Source organism: Notothenia rossii (assembly GCF_949606895.1).
Source record: "Notothenia rossii genome assembly, chromosome: 7".
In the NCBI taxonomy this organism is placed as follows: domain Eukaryota; kingdom Metazoa; phylum Chordata; class Actinopteri; order Perciformes; family Nototheniidae; genus Notothenia; species Notothenia rossii.
In genome coordinates, this window is record NC_136905.1 from 11,338,846 (window position 1) to 11,359,315 (window position 20,470).

General features: G+C 40.8%; 2 protein-coding genes across 2 annotated transcripts; both read right to left on the reverse strand.

The window, feature by feature from the left end:
* Positions 1–123: 123 nt before the first annotated feature.
* Positions 124–16,904, reverse strand: LOC307047159 (mitogen-activated protein kinase kinase kinase 5). Its single transcript, XM_079693900.1, has 28 exons — positions 16,404–16,904; positions 16,179–16,318; positions 15,237–15,424; positions 14,938–15,106; positions 14,147–14,253; positions 13,804–13,974; positions 13,484–13,596; positions 12,797–12,956; positions 12,497–12,647; positions 12,162–12,266; positions 11,801–11,850; positions 11,105–11,200; positions 9,937–10,021; positions 9,601–9,734; positions 8,750–8,877; positions 7,289–7,425; positions 7,055–7,160; positions 6,792–6,949; positions 5,875–6,076; positions 5,495–5,654; positions 4,999–5,164; positions 3,976–4,161; positions 3,771–3,876; positions 3,429–3,678; positions 2,162–2,274; positions 1,075–1,172; positions 898–974; positions 124–702 (listed from the first exon to the last, which is right to left on the reverse strand). Exons 1-28 carry the CDS (start codon positions 16,738–16,740, stop codon positions 606–608), a joined length of 3,990 nt encoding a protein of 1,329 aa, XP_079550026.1. The 5' UTR covers positions 16,741–16,904; the 3' UTR covers positions 124–605.
* A 697-nt stretch (positions 16,905–17,601) lies between these two features.
* Positions 17,602–20,426, reverse strand: snip1 (Smad nuclear interacting protein). The gene is made up of 4 exons (XM_079693902.1): positions 20,122–20,426; positions 19,782–19,914; positions 18,695–19,308; positions 17,602–18,546 (listed from the first exon to the last, which is right to left on the reverse strand). The coding sequence occupies exons 1-4, from the start codon at positions 20,280–20,282 to the stop codon at positions 18,288–18,290; spliced, it is 1,167 nt and encodes a 388-aa protein (XP_079550028.1). The 5' UTR covers positions 20,283–20,426; the 3' UTR covers positions 17,602–18,287.
* Between the last annotated feature and the right edge of the window lie 44 nt (positions 20,427–20,470).

A 20,470-nucleotide genomic window follows, 5' to 3' on the forward strand; every position in this document is an offset into this window, starting at 1 on the left:
CATTGTGAAAACAGAGGAGGGAACATGTGTGGATTTTTAAGACTGGTCACCGGTTCGTCACTCCTCCCAACCTACATGACTCTGAGCCAAGTGAAATAAATGTAGATAACAAGCCAGTCCAAGAGATTTTAAGTTCCTGTTTATTGCGCATGAATACTAACAGGATGTACAAGCGATCCGTTTTTTCCCCCAGACATTTGACTTAAATAAAGTATGCACTTAAAATCTCACGCACACGTTTTCTGTAACACAGAGTAAAACAGCATCATCAACAGGCACCGTTAAGACATATTTATCATGTTTTTTGCAGATAAATAAATACTCTTCAAGACAGCTGCTTTAAAAAAGGCCTAATAAAATCCCACTTTTGAAAGCCCTGCAAAAATATGAAATATTGGAAATATCTGAAATGAAAGGGAAGAATTTGATATGCACTAAAACGGCAAGAAGTCTCTTTTTAAGAAATAACATTCACAGTTCAACAACATGACTACAATCTATCCTGCTTTACATCCCTGTATGTCCGCCACGGCCTCTCGTCCTCTAGATGAAACGGGGCCAGCCCGTCAATAAATCTGTCCTTTGATGTTCAACATCAGCAGCCATTAAAGAAGAGTGTCCTCACTGTCCTCATTGTGTGTGGTGAGCTGTGTCTTCCTCCGAGCTCTGATGGCGGCCCAGATTCGACACAGCATGCCACCTCTGAAAAAGCAATTTTGTAGAAAATGAAATACAGTGTTACGAGCGTGCCAGCTCTAACACCACCGGGGCTTTTTGATGAAACTCAAACTAACGAGATAGACCGCATCTTTTCTCTGACACCATCTCTGGGTGAAATCCCTTTTTATATTTCTGCATGGAAAGATAGAGTAAGGGTGATGTGTGGCGGCAGCTCACCTTATTCCACAGTACATCAAGTCATCCCTGGAGGCCATGAAAAGGAGACAGTCCAAGGTGAACTCATGAGAGAGCAACTAGAAAACAGGATCACACAGGTTGATGAATCATGTGTAAATGACTAACGCCTAGACGCTTCAGGAGTAAAGAAAAGGGCTTATTTGAAATTGAGTTTACCTTTTTTATGGTGTCTTTATCTACAGGGACAGACTCGAGCCAGCGCACCAAAGCCCTCACTTCTGGATTTGAGCCTTTCCGTTTAGCCAATCCACCGTCTATAATGTACACAGATGACAAACATTCAGACTGGCTGGTGCCAATTACAATATCTTATGGTGTTAATGTTACAAACTATAGAAGCACTTGTTATGTTTCTGCACGCAGACTCTAAAATCGTTATCCAAACTGCCAAGTCAAGTTTGATCACATTAGCTGCCGGTCTTAAGGTCTACGCCTCCGACAAGAACCAGTCATGCAGAAATAATCCAGCGCCTGAAGCTGAGGTGTGCCGGGGATTCACTGGTACAAGTGTTGAGAAACAGGAATGGGAATCACTGAGTGTATTGATAATCCATAGAGGGCTTGGTCCCTTGATGCAATACTGGTCATGCGTCAGCTTGCACGTTTAATCGTCTGACCTTACGCTGAACCCTTACCAACCAGATAACGACTCCTTACATTCATGGCACACGACTTAAGAAACACAAGACAGCAAAATGACTCTACATTTTACAAGCAGGGGAACCATAACACACATGCTGACTTTAGCTAGATTAAGATGGTTGACATGGATGTTTGACCTAGATAAAATCAATAAATATTCTTGAATGATTTTTAAGAATGTGATGTACTGGACTGGTATGTTTGTATTGACTTAAGTCAAAGCTATTGGCAGAAGATTATGCAACAGCCATTCAAAATATTGGATAAGTTGTTCAAGCCCATTTTATATATTAGATATTGATTAGGTATATCACAAAACTGCTGTCTTTTAGTAAAAATTCTTTTTTTTGTGTTTTCATCAACACGTTTTTTACTGGATAGGTTTCCTGTGTGGAACATTTCCTGTGTGGAACATTTCAAAAACACTGGCAATAACCCTACATGTGAATATCAAAACAAAGATACAGACTTGATTTCACCAATTCGATCAACAAATTAGCTTCTCTTTTTTTAACAGAATGTGTATTAGTGTAGAGTAGTTGTATTAACTCGTCTCCTTTAGCCATAACCGTCTCAACATACATAACAACAACAAACTTACCTTCAGTGGCAGCTGCTCTCATCAGTGCATCTATCTGTTCCTGCTTCCTCCTGACAGAGTTCCTCAGTAGCTCCTGATACTCACTGTCCTTCTCAAGCAGCTGACTCAGCAGTCTGAAACAAAAACATCCATCATTACTCAGCAGAAAGCAGTGCCAGCCTAAAATCGCAATAATCACTGTGTTTCGCTTAATAGAGAAGCCGGTGTTGGAGGCAGTTTTTTTTATATGGTTAATAGCCTGCATTTAACACACACACACACACACACACACACACACACACACACACACACACACACACACACACACACACACACACACACACACACACACACACACACACACACACACACACACACACACACACACACACACACACACACACACACACACACACACACACACACACACACACACACACACACACACACACACACACACACACACACACACACACACACACACACACACAGTTTATGTAGCCTTTTAATGCTACAGAATAAATGTACATTATGATAATACAAACTGCTATTCACAGCTCGGTGGAAGTCTTTAAAAAAACACATTTATACAATTTAGCCTTTTAGGAAGCAAACTCCTGCTTTTGCGATGCATTTTAATAATAGTAATAATAATAGATTTAATTTGTTAGCGCTTTCACAGGTGCTCAAAGACGCTTTACAGATAATAGAGAAGACAAAAGAAAAGAGAAGAAAGGAACAACAAATAAATATATAGTTAAAGTTAAAGTCAAATAATACAAAAACAATCACACATTAAAAGCCAGTTTGAAGAGGTGAGTTTTTGTGAGTTTTTTTTAAGGTGGTGAGGTCGGTGCAGTCTCTGATGGGTTGTGGGAGTGAGTTCCAGAGGGAGGGGGCAGCGACGGAGAAGGCTCTGTCCCCCCAGGTCCGGGGGGGACAGAGCCCAGGTCCATTTTAACATGTCATCTGATTGTGTGTTGAATTTGCATTATCCTCCTTTTAATGCACAATTTCATCGTTGTAACTTTAATCTAAAGGAATTTTTTATATGTCTACTCTTTGCTATTTTTGTTTTGTTTTTATGTATTTTACTGGTACACATGATGTATCACTTGTATATAGACTCTTATGGCACTTCTATTCTATTTTATTGTATTTACTTCCAATATTTTATCTGTCTTATTGTGTTGCACTGTTGGAGCAACATCTCTCAAATCAACTAAATTGATGCAGCATGTAACAAGAACATAACATCTTATACATTTAGAAAACACCTGAAAGCTACCTGCTGGTCTCTATCCGCATGTCTCTCAGTTTCTCACTGAGGGGACAGTTGCTGTTGAGGACCAGGTCTGTTGGGGAGTCGGGGCTTGCAGTAGGCAGAATCTCATAAATGGAGGCTGTTGTCTGCTGCATGTCTGGTGGGGCCCACACCTGGTCTGGGACAATGACTACAGGAGTGTCTGGGTCAGCAGGATGCTCCTCAGAAGTGCTGTCTTCAGTCTCAAAGGAGGACTGCAGCTGGATTTTCAGCTCTGAGAGGTGGGAGGAATGGAAGAGGCACAGATGATGAGTATATAAAATAATCCAAACTACTAAACTCACACAGTATAAGAGGAAGGACTACCTGGTAGCAGCACAGTGATGGCGTCCTGCACTGCCTGTCTCAGCAGATTGTCCAGAGCAAACATCCAGTGAGGCTTCACCTGCTGTTGCCTCAACACCTTCTTCACCTGGAAACAGAGCAGGAAGTTCAACATGATTGAAATGTAACTTAGTCTATAGCTCACAGGAGTGTAATAATAACCATTGTTGACTCTGAAGGAACTTACTGCATCTTGGAAGCTGAACAGCACCGCCTGCAGGCCGTTCAGTGATACTGCAGCAGCCAGCAGGGTGGCTCTGAGGCGCAGCAGGCTGCTGGTCAGCTGCTTCCTGTCCGGTGAGCGGATGTTGTCTCCCAGGCAGTGAACGAGCTCAGTGATCTGATCTGCAGTCAGCGATGATCCCTCGCCATGCTTGAAACAGAAATAAAATGTTGGAAACACAAGGAAACACAAATTCCCAGCCACCTGCGTGCTTTCCATAAAACACATTAAAACAGCATTAGCACAGAACACCATTAAGATCAAAAAAGTTAGTTTGGAGAAAAATAAATATTCCATAGTCATGGCTGGGAATTTATTAAAAAATTGCTTATTTCATGTTTTTTTTAATTTGCTTAATAGGTTTTCAGATGTCAGCCTTTTTATCAGTATGATATTTAAATTAATATAATAACTTCCAGAGTATTTTAGGCTATTCTTTGACATAAAACAAATGTGAGAGAAACCGCCTAAGCTTACAATTTTCTTGCTGTATTTGTTCTGGGGGACATAACAGCTCTGGAAATATGGAAAACAAATGTTAAATAAAAAGGCAGAAATGCCCTCTAAAGATTATTAACTCACGAGCCAACTCTTATACTAACCCGAATTGATGGATCACAGCAAGGTTTCATATTTTGGGGTTTTGGGGAATGCAAATAATGCCAAGTCTGGACAATTTGTGTAATATCCAAATAAAAGCATATCCAGAGATTGTCATTTACACAGGAATGTCATTGCCGATTACACAGGAATTAAATTATTAGTGAACCAATAATGGTTGTAACACTAAGAATTGTTTGAACCGTTTTTTGGAATTTGTTTATATAATCTTTTTTAATGAACTTAAAAGCTGAAAGAGAAACTAAATATTAGTGAGATGCCCTATACTTCATAGGACATCCTATGTAGTGTGTTATGAAGGAAGCCATGAAGGTTATATATTTGACAATGTTTTGTCTCTTGTTTTTGTGACTTTGCTTTACCCACCTGGGGCACAGACTCCTGTATATGAGAGACAACATGGCTGATGTAGTCGGTGAGGACTCGGTGTAGTGTGGCTCTCCTTTCGCTGTCCTTCCTCAGCATAAAAAGACCAACGTTCTCTTCTGTGGTGGATGGACTGCCCATGTCTAATGGAGAGTCCTCTGGTATTCTGGACAGAAGGGGGCAATGAAGAGATCAATCACATCAGATCAACAGATTAAGATAGTTATGTATCTAGTGAAATAGAAATCACACTAAAAAGAAATGAAGATAAGACATTGATGATTCATTATGTAAGTTATACATTGTCTTTTGTAGACTGTGGCAGTCGATACAGTGGCATTGCACCCTTTTGACGCCTACACAGGATGTAGCCTCACAAGACTATATGACTGTAACCTTTTCTGTGGTTTGCCCCCGATCTAAGATCCTGTAAAACAATTGTTGATGTAGAGATAGTACATTTTTTATGTTTCTGTTGAGCAATAATGTTACTCACGACAGAAAGCTGTTGATACTCTCAGAGGTTTCAATTACTCTGAGGGGGAGTTGGTGCATCCTGAGGTCAAGGGAACAGGACAGGTCAATCGAACCCGAGTACGAATCTGTGTCCTCCACAAAGATGGAGATAGGTACAGACAGGCTGCGCTGGTAGTCAGCTGCAAAACCAGACAAGAAACCAGACAAGATTGTGGTTAGATATGAGTTCAAGATATCTGCCATTAACCAGGTTACAACATAAATGTCAACAAACGTGTATAGAAATGACAAAGCGTTTCGTAATGGGAACAAAGAAAGTGAGATAAACTGGCTGATGAAGAACTGACAATATACTGTATGTGAGAAAGAAAAGCAGTAAGTGAGTGTTAAGTCTCTCACCAGAAGAAAGGTATTCTTTAGGTTGTGATTCCTCCGGGGTCCTGGCCTTCTTCCTGGGGGACGACCTGAGGAAAGTGTCATTCAGCAGCTCTGCGGCCGTGGCTCTGTCGTCGGGGTCCGGTAGGAAACATTTCATCATGAAGGCCTTCGCCTCGTCTGACATGCACTCTGGCACCTTGGGGTGGATCTTGAACATGCCCACCTTGAAGGGATAATGTACATGTTACTGACAGAGTTTGATCAAATGTCATTAATACTTAAAATATTTGTTTTATGTTTATTTAAACAACAATACGTTATTTGTATTTGTTGTCCTGTGTGTCCTGGCTCTGTAAGGCTGTACTGATGCTGTGTTCACGCAACAGTAATTACAAAATTCCGACATCCGAAAAGCACTCACGTCAACAAACAATTCTTCATTTTGACTGGGACCTTTTTACGCAAACTCGTAACTTTATAACTTAATTGGTAATAAATAATATGGAAGTACCAACAAAACAACTCGTATCAAATATTACAACAGAAAAACCCAAATGTATGTAATATAATTTATGTGGCGTTTACATCATCATGCTAACATGTTAATGTTTAACATTATCACCATTTGAGTTTAATCTGTTAGCATGCTAGCATTTGCCAATTAGCGCTAAACAAAGTCAAATCAAATTTTGACCTGATGATGGTGCTAGATAAAAAGCAGTCATAGTCATTACAACTCATCCTCCTGGTGACATTAAAGTATGTAACACCATCCATCCATCCATCCAGTTCAGTCAAACACCATCATGTGGGACTTTTTCCTGAAAGCCTGGCTAGCATGTAGAGCTATATATATATATATATATATATATATATATATATATATATATATATATATGTATAAACATCAACCTAAAATACAACTTTCTCTTATTTACCTTGAACATGGCTGCCTGCGGACTTCCCAGCTCATGAAAGGGTGGTTTGCCCGTTGCCATTTCTATAATAGTGCACCCCAGGGACCAGATATCAGCCGGCTTCCCATAACCCCGAGGCCCCTGGTCGATAATCTCTGGGGCCATGTACTGCAGAGTTCCTGAAAATAATCATAAAGGTGATCAAAATGCAACCACTGTTATCAGTCCACAGATAAAATGACAGTACATCCTTCTGATTGAGTTAAAAGTAGAGAGCATCTTACCAGCAAAGGTCTCAGTGCAGGGGTTAATCCCTGCTAACCGCTTGGAGGTTCCAAAGTCAGAGATCTTTAACACTCCACTATAAGTGTTGATCAATACATTGTCACCCTGCAGCAAAGACAAAAAGCCCACATGGTTTTACTCAAATACAAACATCTTAGACAATAAAACAAGGATCACATGGTTCATTCATTGTTGGCCATTTGTCGGCAGAAGTCCCATGGTGCTCCGCTCACCTTAATGTCTCTGTGGACTATCTGATTGTCATGAAGGTATTTGAGCCCCTCTAGGATCTGCTTGGTGTAGAAGATGATGGTGGCTTCATTGTCTTTCAGGGGACCCCATTTGGAGCGGAGAAGAGATGACAAACTTCCTACAAGCAGAAAATATCATGTTAATTAAGCCGATCCATACTTTAACATCTACATGAAGGCAGTGAAGGGAATAAACATAATTTCTTCTGTTTGTGCTGGTAAATGCAATATTCTGTTTTTGTTGAATACGTTAATTCTCAGCAATATGTGGCAATATCAATCATGCCATAGTCTGCAGAGATTTTTCTTCAATGAGCAGGATGTGAGAAACCGCCCACTTTCTTAAAACTGGCTTCCAGTTGATATTACACAATCACAACTCCACTGAACACAAGAGAGACACTCAGCTTCCTTACAACGGACTGTAATAAGGGCATCATCCTGTGGGTCTCACAAATACTAGGGAAATACAGCTTGAAAGAAGGGGCGTTTTTCTTTTTGTTGGCACTTTTTAAGGAAGCAGGGCATGACTTCTTTGTAAGTCTATTTTAGTTCCAGGGAAAGTATCAAAGACATTGTTTCATCAGGGGTGTCAAACTCAATTTCATCGCGGGCCACATTAGCATTATGGTTGCACTCAAAGGGCCGGTTGTAACTATATAAATATACATATATAAATAATATATAAAATAATATATTATATTACACTATTGCCTCTGAATTGGATTATTATCGGATAGGGTAATAACTTAGTAATTAACTACCAACTACGTCTGAAAGCAGAAGTGCAGGGCAAATAATTGCAAGTCTCTTTTGTGCCATGTCACAAAACGAGATGCATTGTGGGACATGTAGTTTATGGGCAACCTGCTTCTGTAAAGTGGCATGTAACCGTATAATAAACTCTATTCTTTGCAAGCTCTTGCGGGGCCACATAAAATGAAGTCGCGGGCCGGATTTGGCCCCCGGGCCTTGAGTTTGACACCCCTGAATTCTAGTGACACAAATGTACTTATGTATAACTATTAGTTTGTAGATCAAATGAAAACAGTTCAACACTGATGTATAAGTCTGGGCCTCTTTGGGAAATTGAAAAGTGAAAGTGGAAACATTGAAAAGGCATGAGTAAGTATTAGCAGAAGTGAATGCATAAAAATAAAACAGAATTTGATTAAATTACCACATGTGTAAAGTTGGTCTTCAGGTTTAATATTAGCTTAAGACAGCATCAGTCAGTTCTGGTGACTTTCCTGTTTTTTGATACAATATGTTAAGTGTCATACTGCAAGTTGTGTGTGTGTGTTTAACTTTTAATTTGAACACCTTATTTCATATATTTATAGCCAGTGTGTGTGTGTGTGGATTTGGCCAATGGTATCCAGTAATGGACAGTTACCCTCTACTGCTCTTTGAGGCCAAAAGTGTACATTTCAGGATTCATACCTCCAGGTACTTCGTCCATGAAGATCTTGATGAAACCATCCTGACTGACAGAGCCCAGGTACTGGACAATATTTCTGTGTTTTAGCCTCTTGTGCAGAGCTATCTCCTCGTGGAGGGGCTGGGAGTACCTGGAAAATAACAAAGCATGATAAGTGGAACAGTGAGGTAAAAAGTTGAACTATGATTTTTAGATTTCTTACTGATAATGGTCATGGGCAGTTTCACTTCTCTAACTAAAGCCTATAGATTAGGGATAACAATATGATCCCAATATCTGTACACATTTGAATAATAATACCATCAGTCAAATGTTTCTTCAACTTTGTTTAGTGTGTGTTTTTGTCTTTTTGGAAAATGAATAACATAAAGTAGGAGTGTAAGGAGGCGGAGAGTGTGCATTATTTCCCTTTTTCAGTGTCATGGTGAGGTCAATACCGGTATGTCACAACACTTCTTATCTGTTAACCTCTGCCCCTACTGATTTGACACAATATTTCCCAATTTGTTTTTTGCCAAGACCACAGCTTTATAAAGACAAACAAATATTGTGTTGCGTCTTTGATACAAATGCAGATGCTTAAAAAGTTATTTAAATATTTTCATATGACAACGCAGCGCAGCCTTTGTGTGGATGAAAGAGGAACAAACAAAGAATGAGAAGTCGGAAAACTCATAAATCTCCCCTAAGATTTGTAAAAAGCACTGGGGATCCATAGCATGCCAGTGAGGAGTTTCTCTGCCAAAGAATTTCCCTTTAAGGGAAAAACCTTCTTGTGAGAAAAAGTGCAGCTTAAAGTCTGCCAGAAAGCGACGACTCTAGAGGGAAAACAGTAAAAAAGTGTTTCTCATACGTGCTGTCCTTCTCAGGGATTTCCTTGATGGCGATGCGCACTTGGTTGCTCAGGTCTCTCCCAGCATACACCACACCGTACGTCCCTTTACCCAGAAGCACCTTGTCGCCATTCTCATTGGTCTCGTAGACAAACTGTCGATAGGAGTGAAGACGGCATGAATCAGAAAGTATGAGCATCAGGAGAGATTTGAGGAATTACACACGCAGGCTAGAGAAATGTGAAGAGAACAGATGTTTCATTCAGGGACTTCTGGTATGTTTCTAACTTGTTGAGGCAACTGAGACCTAAAATAGAGAGGACTCTGCGTAAGAGGAATTGGGTACTGTGACTGACCTCTAGTACTCCCTCTGCTACATGGTTCAGGTCCTGAGCGGGGTCTTCAGCCTGCTGCAGCAGAGAGTTCACCAGCTCGCAGAAACTAGTGAGAGAAAAGTGTAGGGAGACATTTATGTAGATGAGAATATGCGCTTATATGGTTAAAAAGGAAATAAATAGCAACCGTCAGACATGCCCTAACACTTCCAAAGAAGTTACCTATGAAAGTTACACCCGATATGTGGAAGTAAACATAAACTTCATGAATATAATCGACTTTCACAGGCTTTGACCACAGTGCAATGACTTACAAGTGTGGCCTTTTTGTTTATATAGTATACAAAAGCATACATGCACGAGTGCGGGCGACGATATACACAGTCCTGACACACTTTCAAACGGTTGCCTTGATCAACAGCTGCAGGTGATATTCTTCATAGATAGTCTATGGTGGAGGCAATGGCAGTGAACAAGAAGACTAGCAACAAATCATGAATCTGTACAATGCAAAATGTGCAATACTTCAACAGTTGGCTTTGCAGATGTTCTACCAGGAAGGAAATGTACTAAGTCTTACAAGTCTTGTTTAACGGAAACCTTAAGAGGGCATTTTTAAGGGATCACTTGACCAAAATCTCAATAAAGCAATCTTTTTCTTCTTTAAAAATAGCATTCAGCTATGCAGGAAGCTTCAGTTTGACTTCCCTTTTTTTGGAAGAGACTTCCGAGGGAAAATATCTACAGTCCTAAATTAACCAGGATATTGTACGAGGAGTTCTCTGAGGTCACTCCGTTATATTAACGTGGCAGTTAAGTTTTAGCAGTGGGTCGCCCGAAACTGAATCTATCAACAGAGGTTAGACATTTATTTTATTTTTTAGTTGGCTTTGACTCTTTAAGTCGGAGAGAAAAATATGTAAAAGGGGATTTCCAAAAGTAAAATAAAGGAAACATGACTCATTCAATGTTATTGCATGAAACTCATCACGTTAGGCAACCTACTGTACCTTAGTCTGCAAAGGTGAATTACCTATTTGTGACGTGTGATAATGTTCCTGTACCCTGTAATGATGGGCTGTTTCTCTCTATATTCAACCCGTCAGTTGGTCGGTGAGCGAGTCATTCGCATTGCCTCACTTCACACACTCTGACCGGGTGTTTCTTTACCAATGGTTTAGTGACTCACCCTTTGCAGTGAAGCTCGGAGGGGAAGCAGAGCTGGAAGTCATCTGAGTTGTAGTGGACATACAGGAAGCAGCTCCGCTCATCAATCTTTGAAGCACTTAAGAGGGGAAAAAGCAAATAAGGATTTGAAACATTTATAATCCCTTCTTCAATTGTTTAGGATATGCATTGCAGAGCAAAAACATAGAAGTGTGCTAACCGTAACCGAGACTCAATCCCTTTTCTGAACCAGCAGCTAATGTTTGCAATACAGAGGATATCTGTTTTGATTAAACAGACTCACCATTGATTCATTCTGTAAATGCTGATGAGTAAGGCCCTTCACAAAAGAAAAACATGTTTCTCGTATTTTCCCCAAACATTTACAATCTGATAAGGTTGTTTGTTTGGTGTTCTTTGGTGACCCAGCAGCTGACTGTTTTGGGTATTTGCTGAAAACAGCCCAAGTGGCAAATCGGCAGACAATACAAGGCCAAAGTACACAGCGGCAGTGATCAGTAACCAGAGGGAAATCAAAAGGACTATACGAACAACAAGGAGGCAAAGCCTGCCACTATATCAACAGAGAAGAAATCTGACAGACAGCCAAGGTTTCCCAGACAACCTTTGTGTTGAGGGCTTCGCTGCAGGCTTGAACACACCCAGAACTCAGAGCAGATATTTGAGAGATGTTAGCACATGCTGAACTGCACTTTACCTCACTCCCCGAATTGCAGAGGCTGGGAAAGTCCACTGGTGTAAGCCTTTCTGTGGAATCAAGTAGGACGGATAAAGATTGTTGACTGCTGAAACACATGCATAGCTTTTATTTACATGCATGAGAAATACAAGAGAGGGAAAGAAAGTAAACGGTCCCGAGGTATGAAGTAGGTCATTTTTCCCACACAGTGACGTCCATTGAACACACCCACACACTCATCCTATTAAACATTCACTGGGTCATGAATCATTGTGAAACTTGCTTTTCACAATACCATTTATTTTAAATTCGGTTTTGTATTGCAGGAAATATGTATCCAGATAAAAGTGTGGTTCTAACAGAGGAGGGGTCAACATACCTTTAAGGGAGTGACGTGTCTCAACTGGACAGTGCGGCTTTCATCCTCCTCGCTCACACACACAATAGCTGGTTGGAGGATTTTACTGGGCTCCATAATGAGCACCTGACAAGCAGAACATTCACATTCTGTTACCAATATTTTAAATAACCAAAAAACAATCTTTTATTTCTTATTAGAGGACAACATTTTCTCTCTTTTTACATGTTTTCTCTTTCTTTATCCATTCATTACAGCACTGAGTGTTGACCTTAAGATTCAAAAGGACACAGGGTGGAGGCGAAGTTTGATGTTTATCGTTACAGTAAGGGTCAACGTTATCAGTGTGGTCTTACTGGGCAGCGGCCTGTGGAGTCGGTGGGTTTACAGGTTTGCAAAAGCAGCTCCATCCAGAAGTCCAAAGTTTCCTGTTTGGGAGATTTCACCTCGGGAAGCTTGGTAAACTGACGGTACAGGATATACGTCTCCATGATGGATGCCACATACCTGAAAGAAGTATTAAACTCATTAATCCACAAAAACATAATATGGCTATAAAACCAAAATCCTTCTGAATGCTTTCTTATTCAAAGGGATTTAGATTTTTTAATCCAACAATGTACATGATTACCACTAATCCAGAATTAAAGCCTCACCATACAGGAGCATTGAGTCTGTAAAGTTTATCAGAGGCCATGATGACTTTCCGATGTTCGTTAGCGAGGATGTTTGCCCCAAGGTAGAAGCCGACATCCCAGTAATCCTTCATCTTCTCCAAACTGCCCTTTCTACCGAGCAGAGTGCTTAGAGTCACACCTGAACACCAACACACAGCAAAACAATTCAGTAACAAATTCATACGAAATAACGATTATATTTAGAAACTAAAAGGCTTATATGTGTATCAACAGATGACAGCTGCCCTGTGTCCAACTATAAGTCATTCTCTGGGGTGCCGAGCAGGTATACAAAGAAAAGGCAAGAGTGATTTAACACTACATACATTCTAAATGATACATGAACAAATAAATAAATGAATTCATGATGTGTATTGGGAAATTGACATGAAATAAGCTTTTCAATGATTGGTTTCCTCCATATTTCATTGCATCTTAAACTTTTAAAATCTAGCCTGAATTGTGCTCTCACATTAAAATAATGGATTGCATCATAATTAAGTATAAGGGTAATACACCTACAGCATAAAGTGTAATGTGGAAGTAGTATAAACTCATTGACACAATAAATCCTTAGACCATAAACTTGTATTGCCGCCATATTTGATCAAAGCCGATATTTGTCATTGATTCTATCTGATAAAGAAAGCAGAAAGGAGTAAGCACCTATTTTGCGCAGTTCAATAGAAGTGTCAAATTCATGTCCAGCTGCCATCAGGAGGACCACGTTGTTGATGGCCGAGTGAAGAGTTGGCTCTGTCTCAAACCCTTTCCCATACCTGACAAATGATATAAACAGAGCAATAACGGATTATAATTGAACACTGCCAGATAGGGGGAATCAGTTACGCCAAAATAGTAATGCAACATAAACAGTAAACACATATAAGCAAGTACTTTTAAGTGGAGTATGTAGCAAAGAACAGAAAACATACAAATGCCACTTTTAGCAGTTTGTAATATGCACATGCACAAAGTGGTTGTACCAATAGCAGGCCTGGTCTCTGCTGCGCACATCGGTGAACCCAGAGCTCATGAACATGTCTTTGTAGATCCTTCCACACAGGCAGTAGATGTCTGACGCCACTCTCACCCCCGAATCCACGATGGGTAGAATTGCATCCAAAGCCTTGGCGCGATCTCCAGGGCGATTCCTCCTGAAATATTTGTTGATATCAGCTGTGATAAGCTTGAAGAAAATCCCTCGTATCTACTATTCATACAAGCTACAGGCTGGGAATGGTACTAAAGTGTTTGATCTAAACAAGAGCAGAGACTATAATACTATACTAAAAATAACTATAAATGCAATGGGGGCTTTATGGGTACCTGTTTAGAGCAAAGATGTAGTTAAACTTGATATTCTGATGTCTGGCTACCAGACACATGGGCAGGTCATTCAGAGTCTCCACCAGTTTGATTATGGCATCGTAGTCCTGAGAGGGTGCAGAATTACAATGCATTATTGAACATGCTTCTAATTACATTTAATAATGTATATGACTACTAGATTTATCAACAATAACCATTGGAACCTTAATTGTGGTCTACATCACACCTGACATGCAATCTGATCATGGGCTTTGGTCATATCTGATTACTTTTAAGGGAAACATTGCTGATTTTGAACCAGATTTGTAGTTTCTACAGTTGCAATGGGGATAGTTAATGTGCATGTATAGAGGGTTCAGCTTTGTGATACTGGCAACTGGCAACTGGCAACCCGCTAATTTGACAGCTCGAATGTCCTTAACATTAATATTTTCACCACGAAACACTGGTTTTTATTGTGTTTTAAGCAAAGATTCCCTGAATGTAGTCAATGAATCAGTTAATGATCCATAAATCCCAAACTTGTTGTGGTCTGATTATGTGAAGGTGTGCAGTTTTGTTATTCAATGAATTTTCAATATTAGGATAATTGCTATTTTTCTCAAACAATTGTAATATGACATTTTTGGCCTTGAAATGAATACATTTCTCAAACTAAATCATTTTAAACGATGACTAAAGAAATAGAATAACAACTGGTTGTAGCCCATAAGCTTTTACACACTCCATGTCAGAGCATTTACTAATATGCACACCTAAACCGTGCAGTCTATGACGTAAACACACACCTGATTGTCTCTGTAGGACAACATCAGGTTGGTGACTATATCAGGGGTGAGCAGCTCGACACTGTCCAAGCGTTTCTGGATGCGGCTCAGCTCCTCACTCAGGGCTTGACCACTAAACCGCTCCCGTGCCATACGGATCTCGTGCATGATCGACTCCCGGAAGTACTCACTGTCAGCACAAGAGGAGAAAACATTTTAATGTCTGTCTACAAATCGGCAAATGCATGTGCAATCTGAGACGATGGCGTTTTTTGGTGAAGCACACGATGGTAGACAAAGCCCTGCTGTGTGTATCTGACCTGGACTGAACGTGCACATTGTTCAGCAGATGCACCAGTCTGTCCACCAGCGGGGTCAGTAGGGGCTCCAGCAGGAAACTAGGCTGCATCAACTCATTGATACCGTTCATCATCGCAGCATCACAGGCCAACACTTTTCCCTGAGGGGACACTACGTAAGGGAGGAACGTGTAGCTTCCACACTGCTCCTAAAGGGAAAAGTACACAATCATGCGGGGTTCAATACACACTATGGGGACCTCGATCGGGCTGAGGAATCATGGATGTGTTTTTGCTTTTGATGCTTAAGGTTTCATTTCATTTGACTCAAAAACAATGGATTTGGTTGTGATTTCAAATGCCTTGATCATCAACATAGTATTGTTCTATCAAATCGGTTTTCATCTATAACATTTCATGAATTACATGATTTCCTTTAGAGGTATTAACTGTTTTTTACACAACTGTGATTAAGTGCCATTGGCCTGAAAACAAACTGAAAATAATGTCAACATTCATTTGAACATTAGTCACCTTCATTGTTAGGAAATAGTGATGGTCATTTCTCAATAATTTCTTACATTTTAAACACAAAACCATTCATCGATTAGCCATAAAGTAGAATCAGCAGAATGATGAATAATTACAGCCATGGTTGCAGCCTTGTCCAGATCAACACACTTAAGTGAGTTTAGGGCAAAAATCAATTGTGTGTCTCTGTTGGCTCCCATTATCTCACACTCATTAACTAATAATGAAAGACTCTCCTCAAGCGCCTCTTTAAATGGTGCGTAGTATGCCACACATTATCAGTTATTATTCCAATTATCAATATGAACTATTTTACACAGTGCACCTGATCTTTTTTTGGAAGGGCAGTTTGTAATCCATTGATCACTCCCCGGTGAAATCATCACATTGATTCACAACACAAATGCAAATAATGTGTTGTCATTAAGGTACCTTAACAGCCGGTAGATCACTATCTTGCTTGTAACAATACAGTATTATGTTATTGTTCATGCTGAAACTTTCTCTCACTCCCAGGTGGTAGAACAGGGAGGGCTGGCAGAAAGTGTCACTCATCTCCACCACTGCTACATCTGGGGGGGGAATAAACAGGACGGGTTAGTCAGCGGGGTCGGCCTAGTGCTTAAATTACCCCGCATTCAGCATGCCTGCACTTGCCTGCGTTGTAGAAACTATCCAGGATGTCCGTGGTGCCAAGGGATATTCTCTCAAATGGGATTGTTTTGAACACTGCCTGTGCGTCCGCGCAAGCTTCCTTCAGACATTTCAGGGATAAGTTCTCCTCAGTCTGCGGCACGGACGCGTCCTCGTTCAAGATGTATGCCACGGAGACAGCCCTGGTCCGACTGCGTGGGGAAACGATCGGTCTAACCGAGCCGCTGGCAGTCAGCTCTATAGCCAGAGAGTCCTGCCACAAACTTCCAGCAGACACCCACACTGGATCTTTCCTTTTCAGCTCGCGCAGGCTCATTCTCCTGCGCTCCGTTGTGTACATGTTGTCACTTATTCCGCAGCTGGAACTCAATGCATGAACTTTGTAGTGACAACTTCCATTAGAAATCTGACAACACGGTTGCTTGTTCTTGTAATTCCCCAGGTGTGTCAACGCCCCCGCTCACAGCACATATCCACTACCATTCCCGTACTCTTCTCCACTCGACCCGCCCTCTCTCCCTCCCTCCTCTCCTCCCCTGCTCCGCCCGCTGACATTTTCAGACTGACACTGAACGCCACACAAGCCTCGACTCTCGCATGACCTCTGCTGTGAAAATCTGTTATTCAATTCCGATGGTTACAGGTGAACACTGATGGGATGATTAATGTGTCCAAACAATAATGCAACATGTTAAAGATAATTATTTATTTCGTTCAAATAATGTCTTCTTGCATATGAATAATGAAAAAACCTGTCTTTGATCCGTTAAAAAAAATATATAAAAAAAAAACATGTTATTTTGTCATTTCTCTGGCTTCTTCTTCTGTTGACCTGTCTGATTTGTATTCATGTAATTCCCTTCAAACAAAACAAACTAAAAGAGAGCATTCAGGGGTCAGGGAGAATTTAATATTATAGCTGAACAAGGTTTGAACATGGGGACATTTAAGGACTGATTCTTAAATATTTACTTTAATCTGAGGAGAGCTTGGAGTTCAGTTCCAAGCCCCCGACCCAGCTGCGCTAAACAAAAAGTAGATATGCTGAAAGAAAGTTTTCCATGAAATGTTCCCAGTAAATGTTGAATCACAATTTACAAGTGCTTAGTCTTAATGTTTGGTAATCTTACATTACAATTATTGACATACAAAATGGAAATGTATCTGATGAGGTGTCTACATTAAAACTCTCCAGACAATCCAAATTTTCACGATCTTTATTCAAAGTACATAGATGGAAATTTACTATGAATGCTGTCGGCTTCAAAAATAAAAAATAAAATAAAACAGGGAGTCTGTAAATCCACACAGTATTGGTGAAAGGAAACAACTGAATCAACTAGTTTCCCCCTGCTCTACAAAGCAAAAAAAAAAGGCAACATCATTACAAGGATGTCTGTAATGTTTTTACTCTGACAATAAGCAATGCTTATTTGACATGAATCTAGAGTACACATTCCACGTATCATACATTGATATATACAGCCTGGACAAAGACAAGAGATCAGTCTTCTGCTAAACTTTGTACGAGTGCTGTGATCCAAAAATATAAAATTAACTTTTTTTTTATTTAGCAAGAATCTTTATCTGGCACTGAGCACTTTGTATAGTGAGCGCTGTCAGATGTGAGATCAGTAACGCTTACACAGATATTACACAAACAACCTGAGAATAGGAAGTCTTCTCTGAGACAGTTGTGGCAGGTTTAAGCAACAGTTCGGTAATTACAGAATATACAAACCAGCCTTGTTCCATTATTGAAATAAAGTCCAACATTTACCAGTTCCATTAATTGTTCCATTCCCTGCAAAAACAGCCGTTTGCTGAACACTAATGGAGAAGTTATCTACCCTTAATGAACTGGACAAATGGGTTTTTGAGAACAATTTACTCATCAAGGCCCTCATCATCCTCTTCCTCTTCCTCCTTGGTGTCCACCTCGGTTGTGTCTGAGAACTCGTGCAGGAGGACGTACTCGCGGCTGCTGAAGCCAAACTTGATAACGTCTTTTTCTTTGAGCTCGTAATAGCGTTGACCTTCGATGCGCTGGTTGTTCAGGTAGGTGCCGTTGCCGGAACCCAAGTCAATGATGTAAGGCCTCACCCTGCGGCCACTGGTGCCGTCTGCACGAGTAAACGGCATCAGCCTGCAGAGAAACAGACAGGAAGGAAGACCAGTTTAAATCAGTGTTATGCAGCATGTAGAGGAGTTCTATTTAAATGATACAGATTGAAATAGGAGATTTATAGCACAGCAAAGTAAAAAAACACATAGCTGATAATTGTTACTCTTACCTATACTGGAAGACTGCATGCTGCTTGGAACAGGAAGGGTGGTCAATGGCGATATCAGCAATTTTTCTCTGCCGCCCCAACAAATAGGCACTCTGTCTGTGAATGTACATGACTGGAAGGGGTTCATCATTCTTGAAAGGGTACAGTCGCCATCTGCGCTTGGGAATGCGAGCCTCAGGTGGCTCATTGTACTTGATCACCTCCCCCCGGAATGTGTTGGTATCTTCCGTTAGAGCCCCGGACAGTCCAAAGTTGGGCTTCTCTTTGTCAGGAGGCGGGTCATCTGGGTCTTCAACCCCTCCTTCAGACTGTCCAAAATCCTGTTCTTGGTTTTCTTCACGCCGCTGGCGGTTTTCTCTGCGCCGCTCATCGTGTTGCCGTCTTTCATCTTGTTGAGAGCCAAGTGCTTCTTGCTCTTGCTGTCTGTCTCTGCCACGGTCTCTCTCTCGCGGTATGTCTATTTCCCGCGGTCTGTCTATTTCCCGCGGTCTGTCCGTTTCCCGTGGTCTGTCCGTTTCCCGCGGTCTCTCTGTTTCCCACCTGCTCCTCCTTTCTTCTGGCTGCTCATTTCTTCTCCTCCTATCCTCCCCACTGGTCCGTGGCTCATCCTGCTCCTGTGAGATTATTTGTAAAATCGACAGAGAGTTGAGTTGACTTGCCTTCAATAACCACGTGTAGTCATTCTTCATTTGCAAATTCACATGTGGTAGCTATGCTATCGGGCCCAATAAAACAAAAATTCTGGCTCTCAATGTAGCGAGCAGAGCCAAGTTTGAACTACAAAAACATTCAATTGTTACGTTTAAAAAAAAAAGAAAGTGTATTTGTTTATTTTTATCAAGTAGAAATAGCCATTGAAATAATATAATTTAAATGAGCGAGCGAGTGAGAAGTGGTATCTGTCGTAGGAACATAGTTGACATACTCTTAGGTACTATGCCAATACAGAAGCAGCTGTTTAAGGTACAAAATTATAAGACAAACACTGGTAGCCAAGAAAAAGTGGAGTAACTTAAACCTCTGAATCAAGAAAAATCCAATGATAAAAGCTATATGGCATGTTTCTAATAATGTAGGACCTAATCACCCTCTTTATTTTGACATCAGCACCACGTTGTGGAGGAGTGCGACTTCTTCTGTTTCTGGTGGATCTGCTTCCTCGTTTGACGGGAGAAGTCTCTCTTCTAACTGGTGAACGGTCTCTTGTCCTGGCGGGAGACCTACACGAAGAACACAAAAAAAGGCCCTAAATTAACTTTGTAAAGACGTTTACATAGCAAACTAACAAATGATTGCCGTTCAGATGCAGCTAAAATGTGCTAACGCGTTAGCTGCGTTTGTTCGGAAGGCAAAACATCTTTAAACTCACTGGCGAACGCGTATGTTGTGTCTGTCAAGGTAATAAAATGACTTTAAATTGAAAATACCTGCTGGTTCTTCTCCTCTGTGGACTGGAGTGGCCGCTGGATCTGGACCGGGAGCGGCGTGTTTTCTGTGGCCTAACAGGGCTCACCTGCTCCTGCTTTATCTTAACTTTGGGCTCCCGCTCCGGGGATTCCCGTCTCCTGTGTCGCTTTTCTTTGGTCATTCTAATGTATGTAGACTAATCCAACCGTTGTGTAACTAATCAAACATCACCGTTCGCCCAACAGCATGTAAAAAAAACAAACAAAAGCAAACTCAAAAACGTAGCGATTACAAAACTTCGACTATTATGCTCAATTCGGAAACTTCCGTTTCCTGTGGTGTACCGAGAAATGACGTCGACGTGATGAC

Bases quoted from the DNA above. Each gene is read 5' to 3' on its own strand.
- LOC307047159 (XM_079693900.1), bottom strand. From the start codon at position 16,740: ATGTACACAACGGAGCGCAGGAGAATGAGCCTGCGCGAGCTGAAAAGG. The intron at 12,957-13,483 runs GTGCTTACTCCT...GTTGGTGTTCAG, and splicing joins TATTGAACTGCGCAAAATAG to GTGTGACTCTAAGCACTCTG. The intron at 1,173-2,161 runs GTAAGTTTGTTG...TGTACATTATAG, and splicing joins GAGAGCAGCTGCCACTGAAG to ACGGTGGATTGGCTAAACGG.
- snip1 (XM_079693902.1), bottom strand. From the start codon at position 20,282: ATGACCAAAGAAAAGCGACACAGGAGACGGGAATCCCCGGAGCGGGAG. The intron at 19,915-20,121 runs GTATTTTCAATT...TTCTTCGTGTAG, and splicing joins CAGAGGAGAAGAACCAGCAG to GTCTCCCGCCAGGACAAGAG. The intron at 19,309-19,781 runs GTGATTAGGTCC...ATAATCTCACAG, and splicing joins CTGATGTCAAAATAAAGAGG to GAGCAGGATGAGCCACGGAC.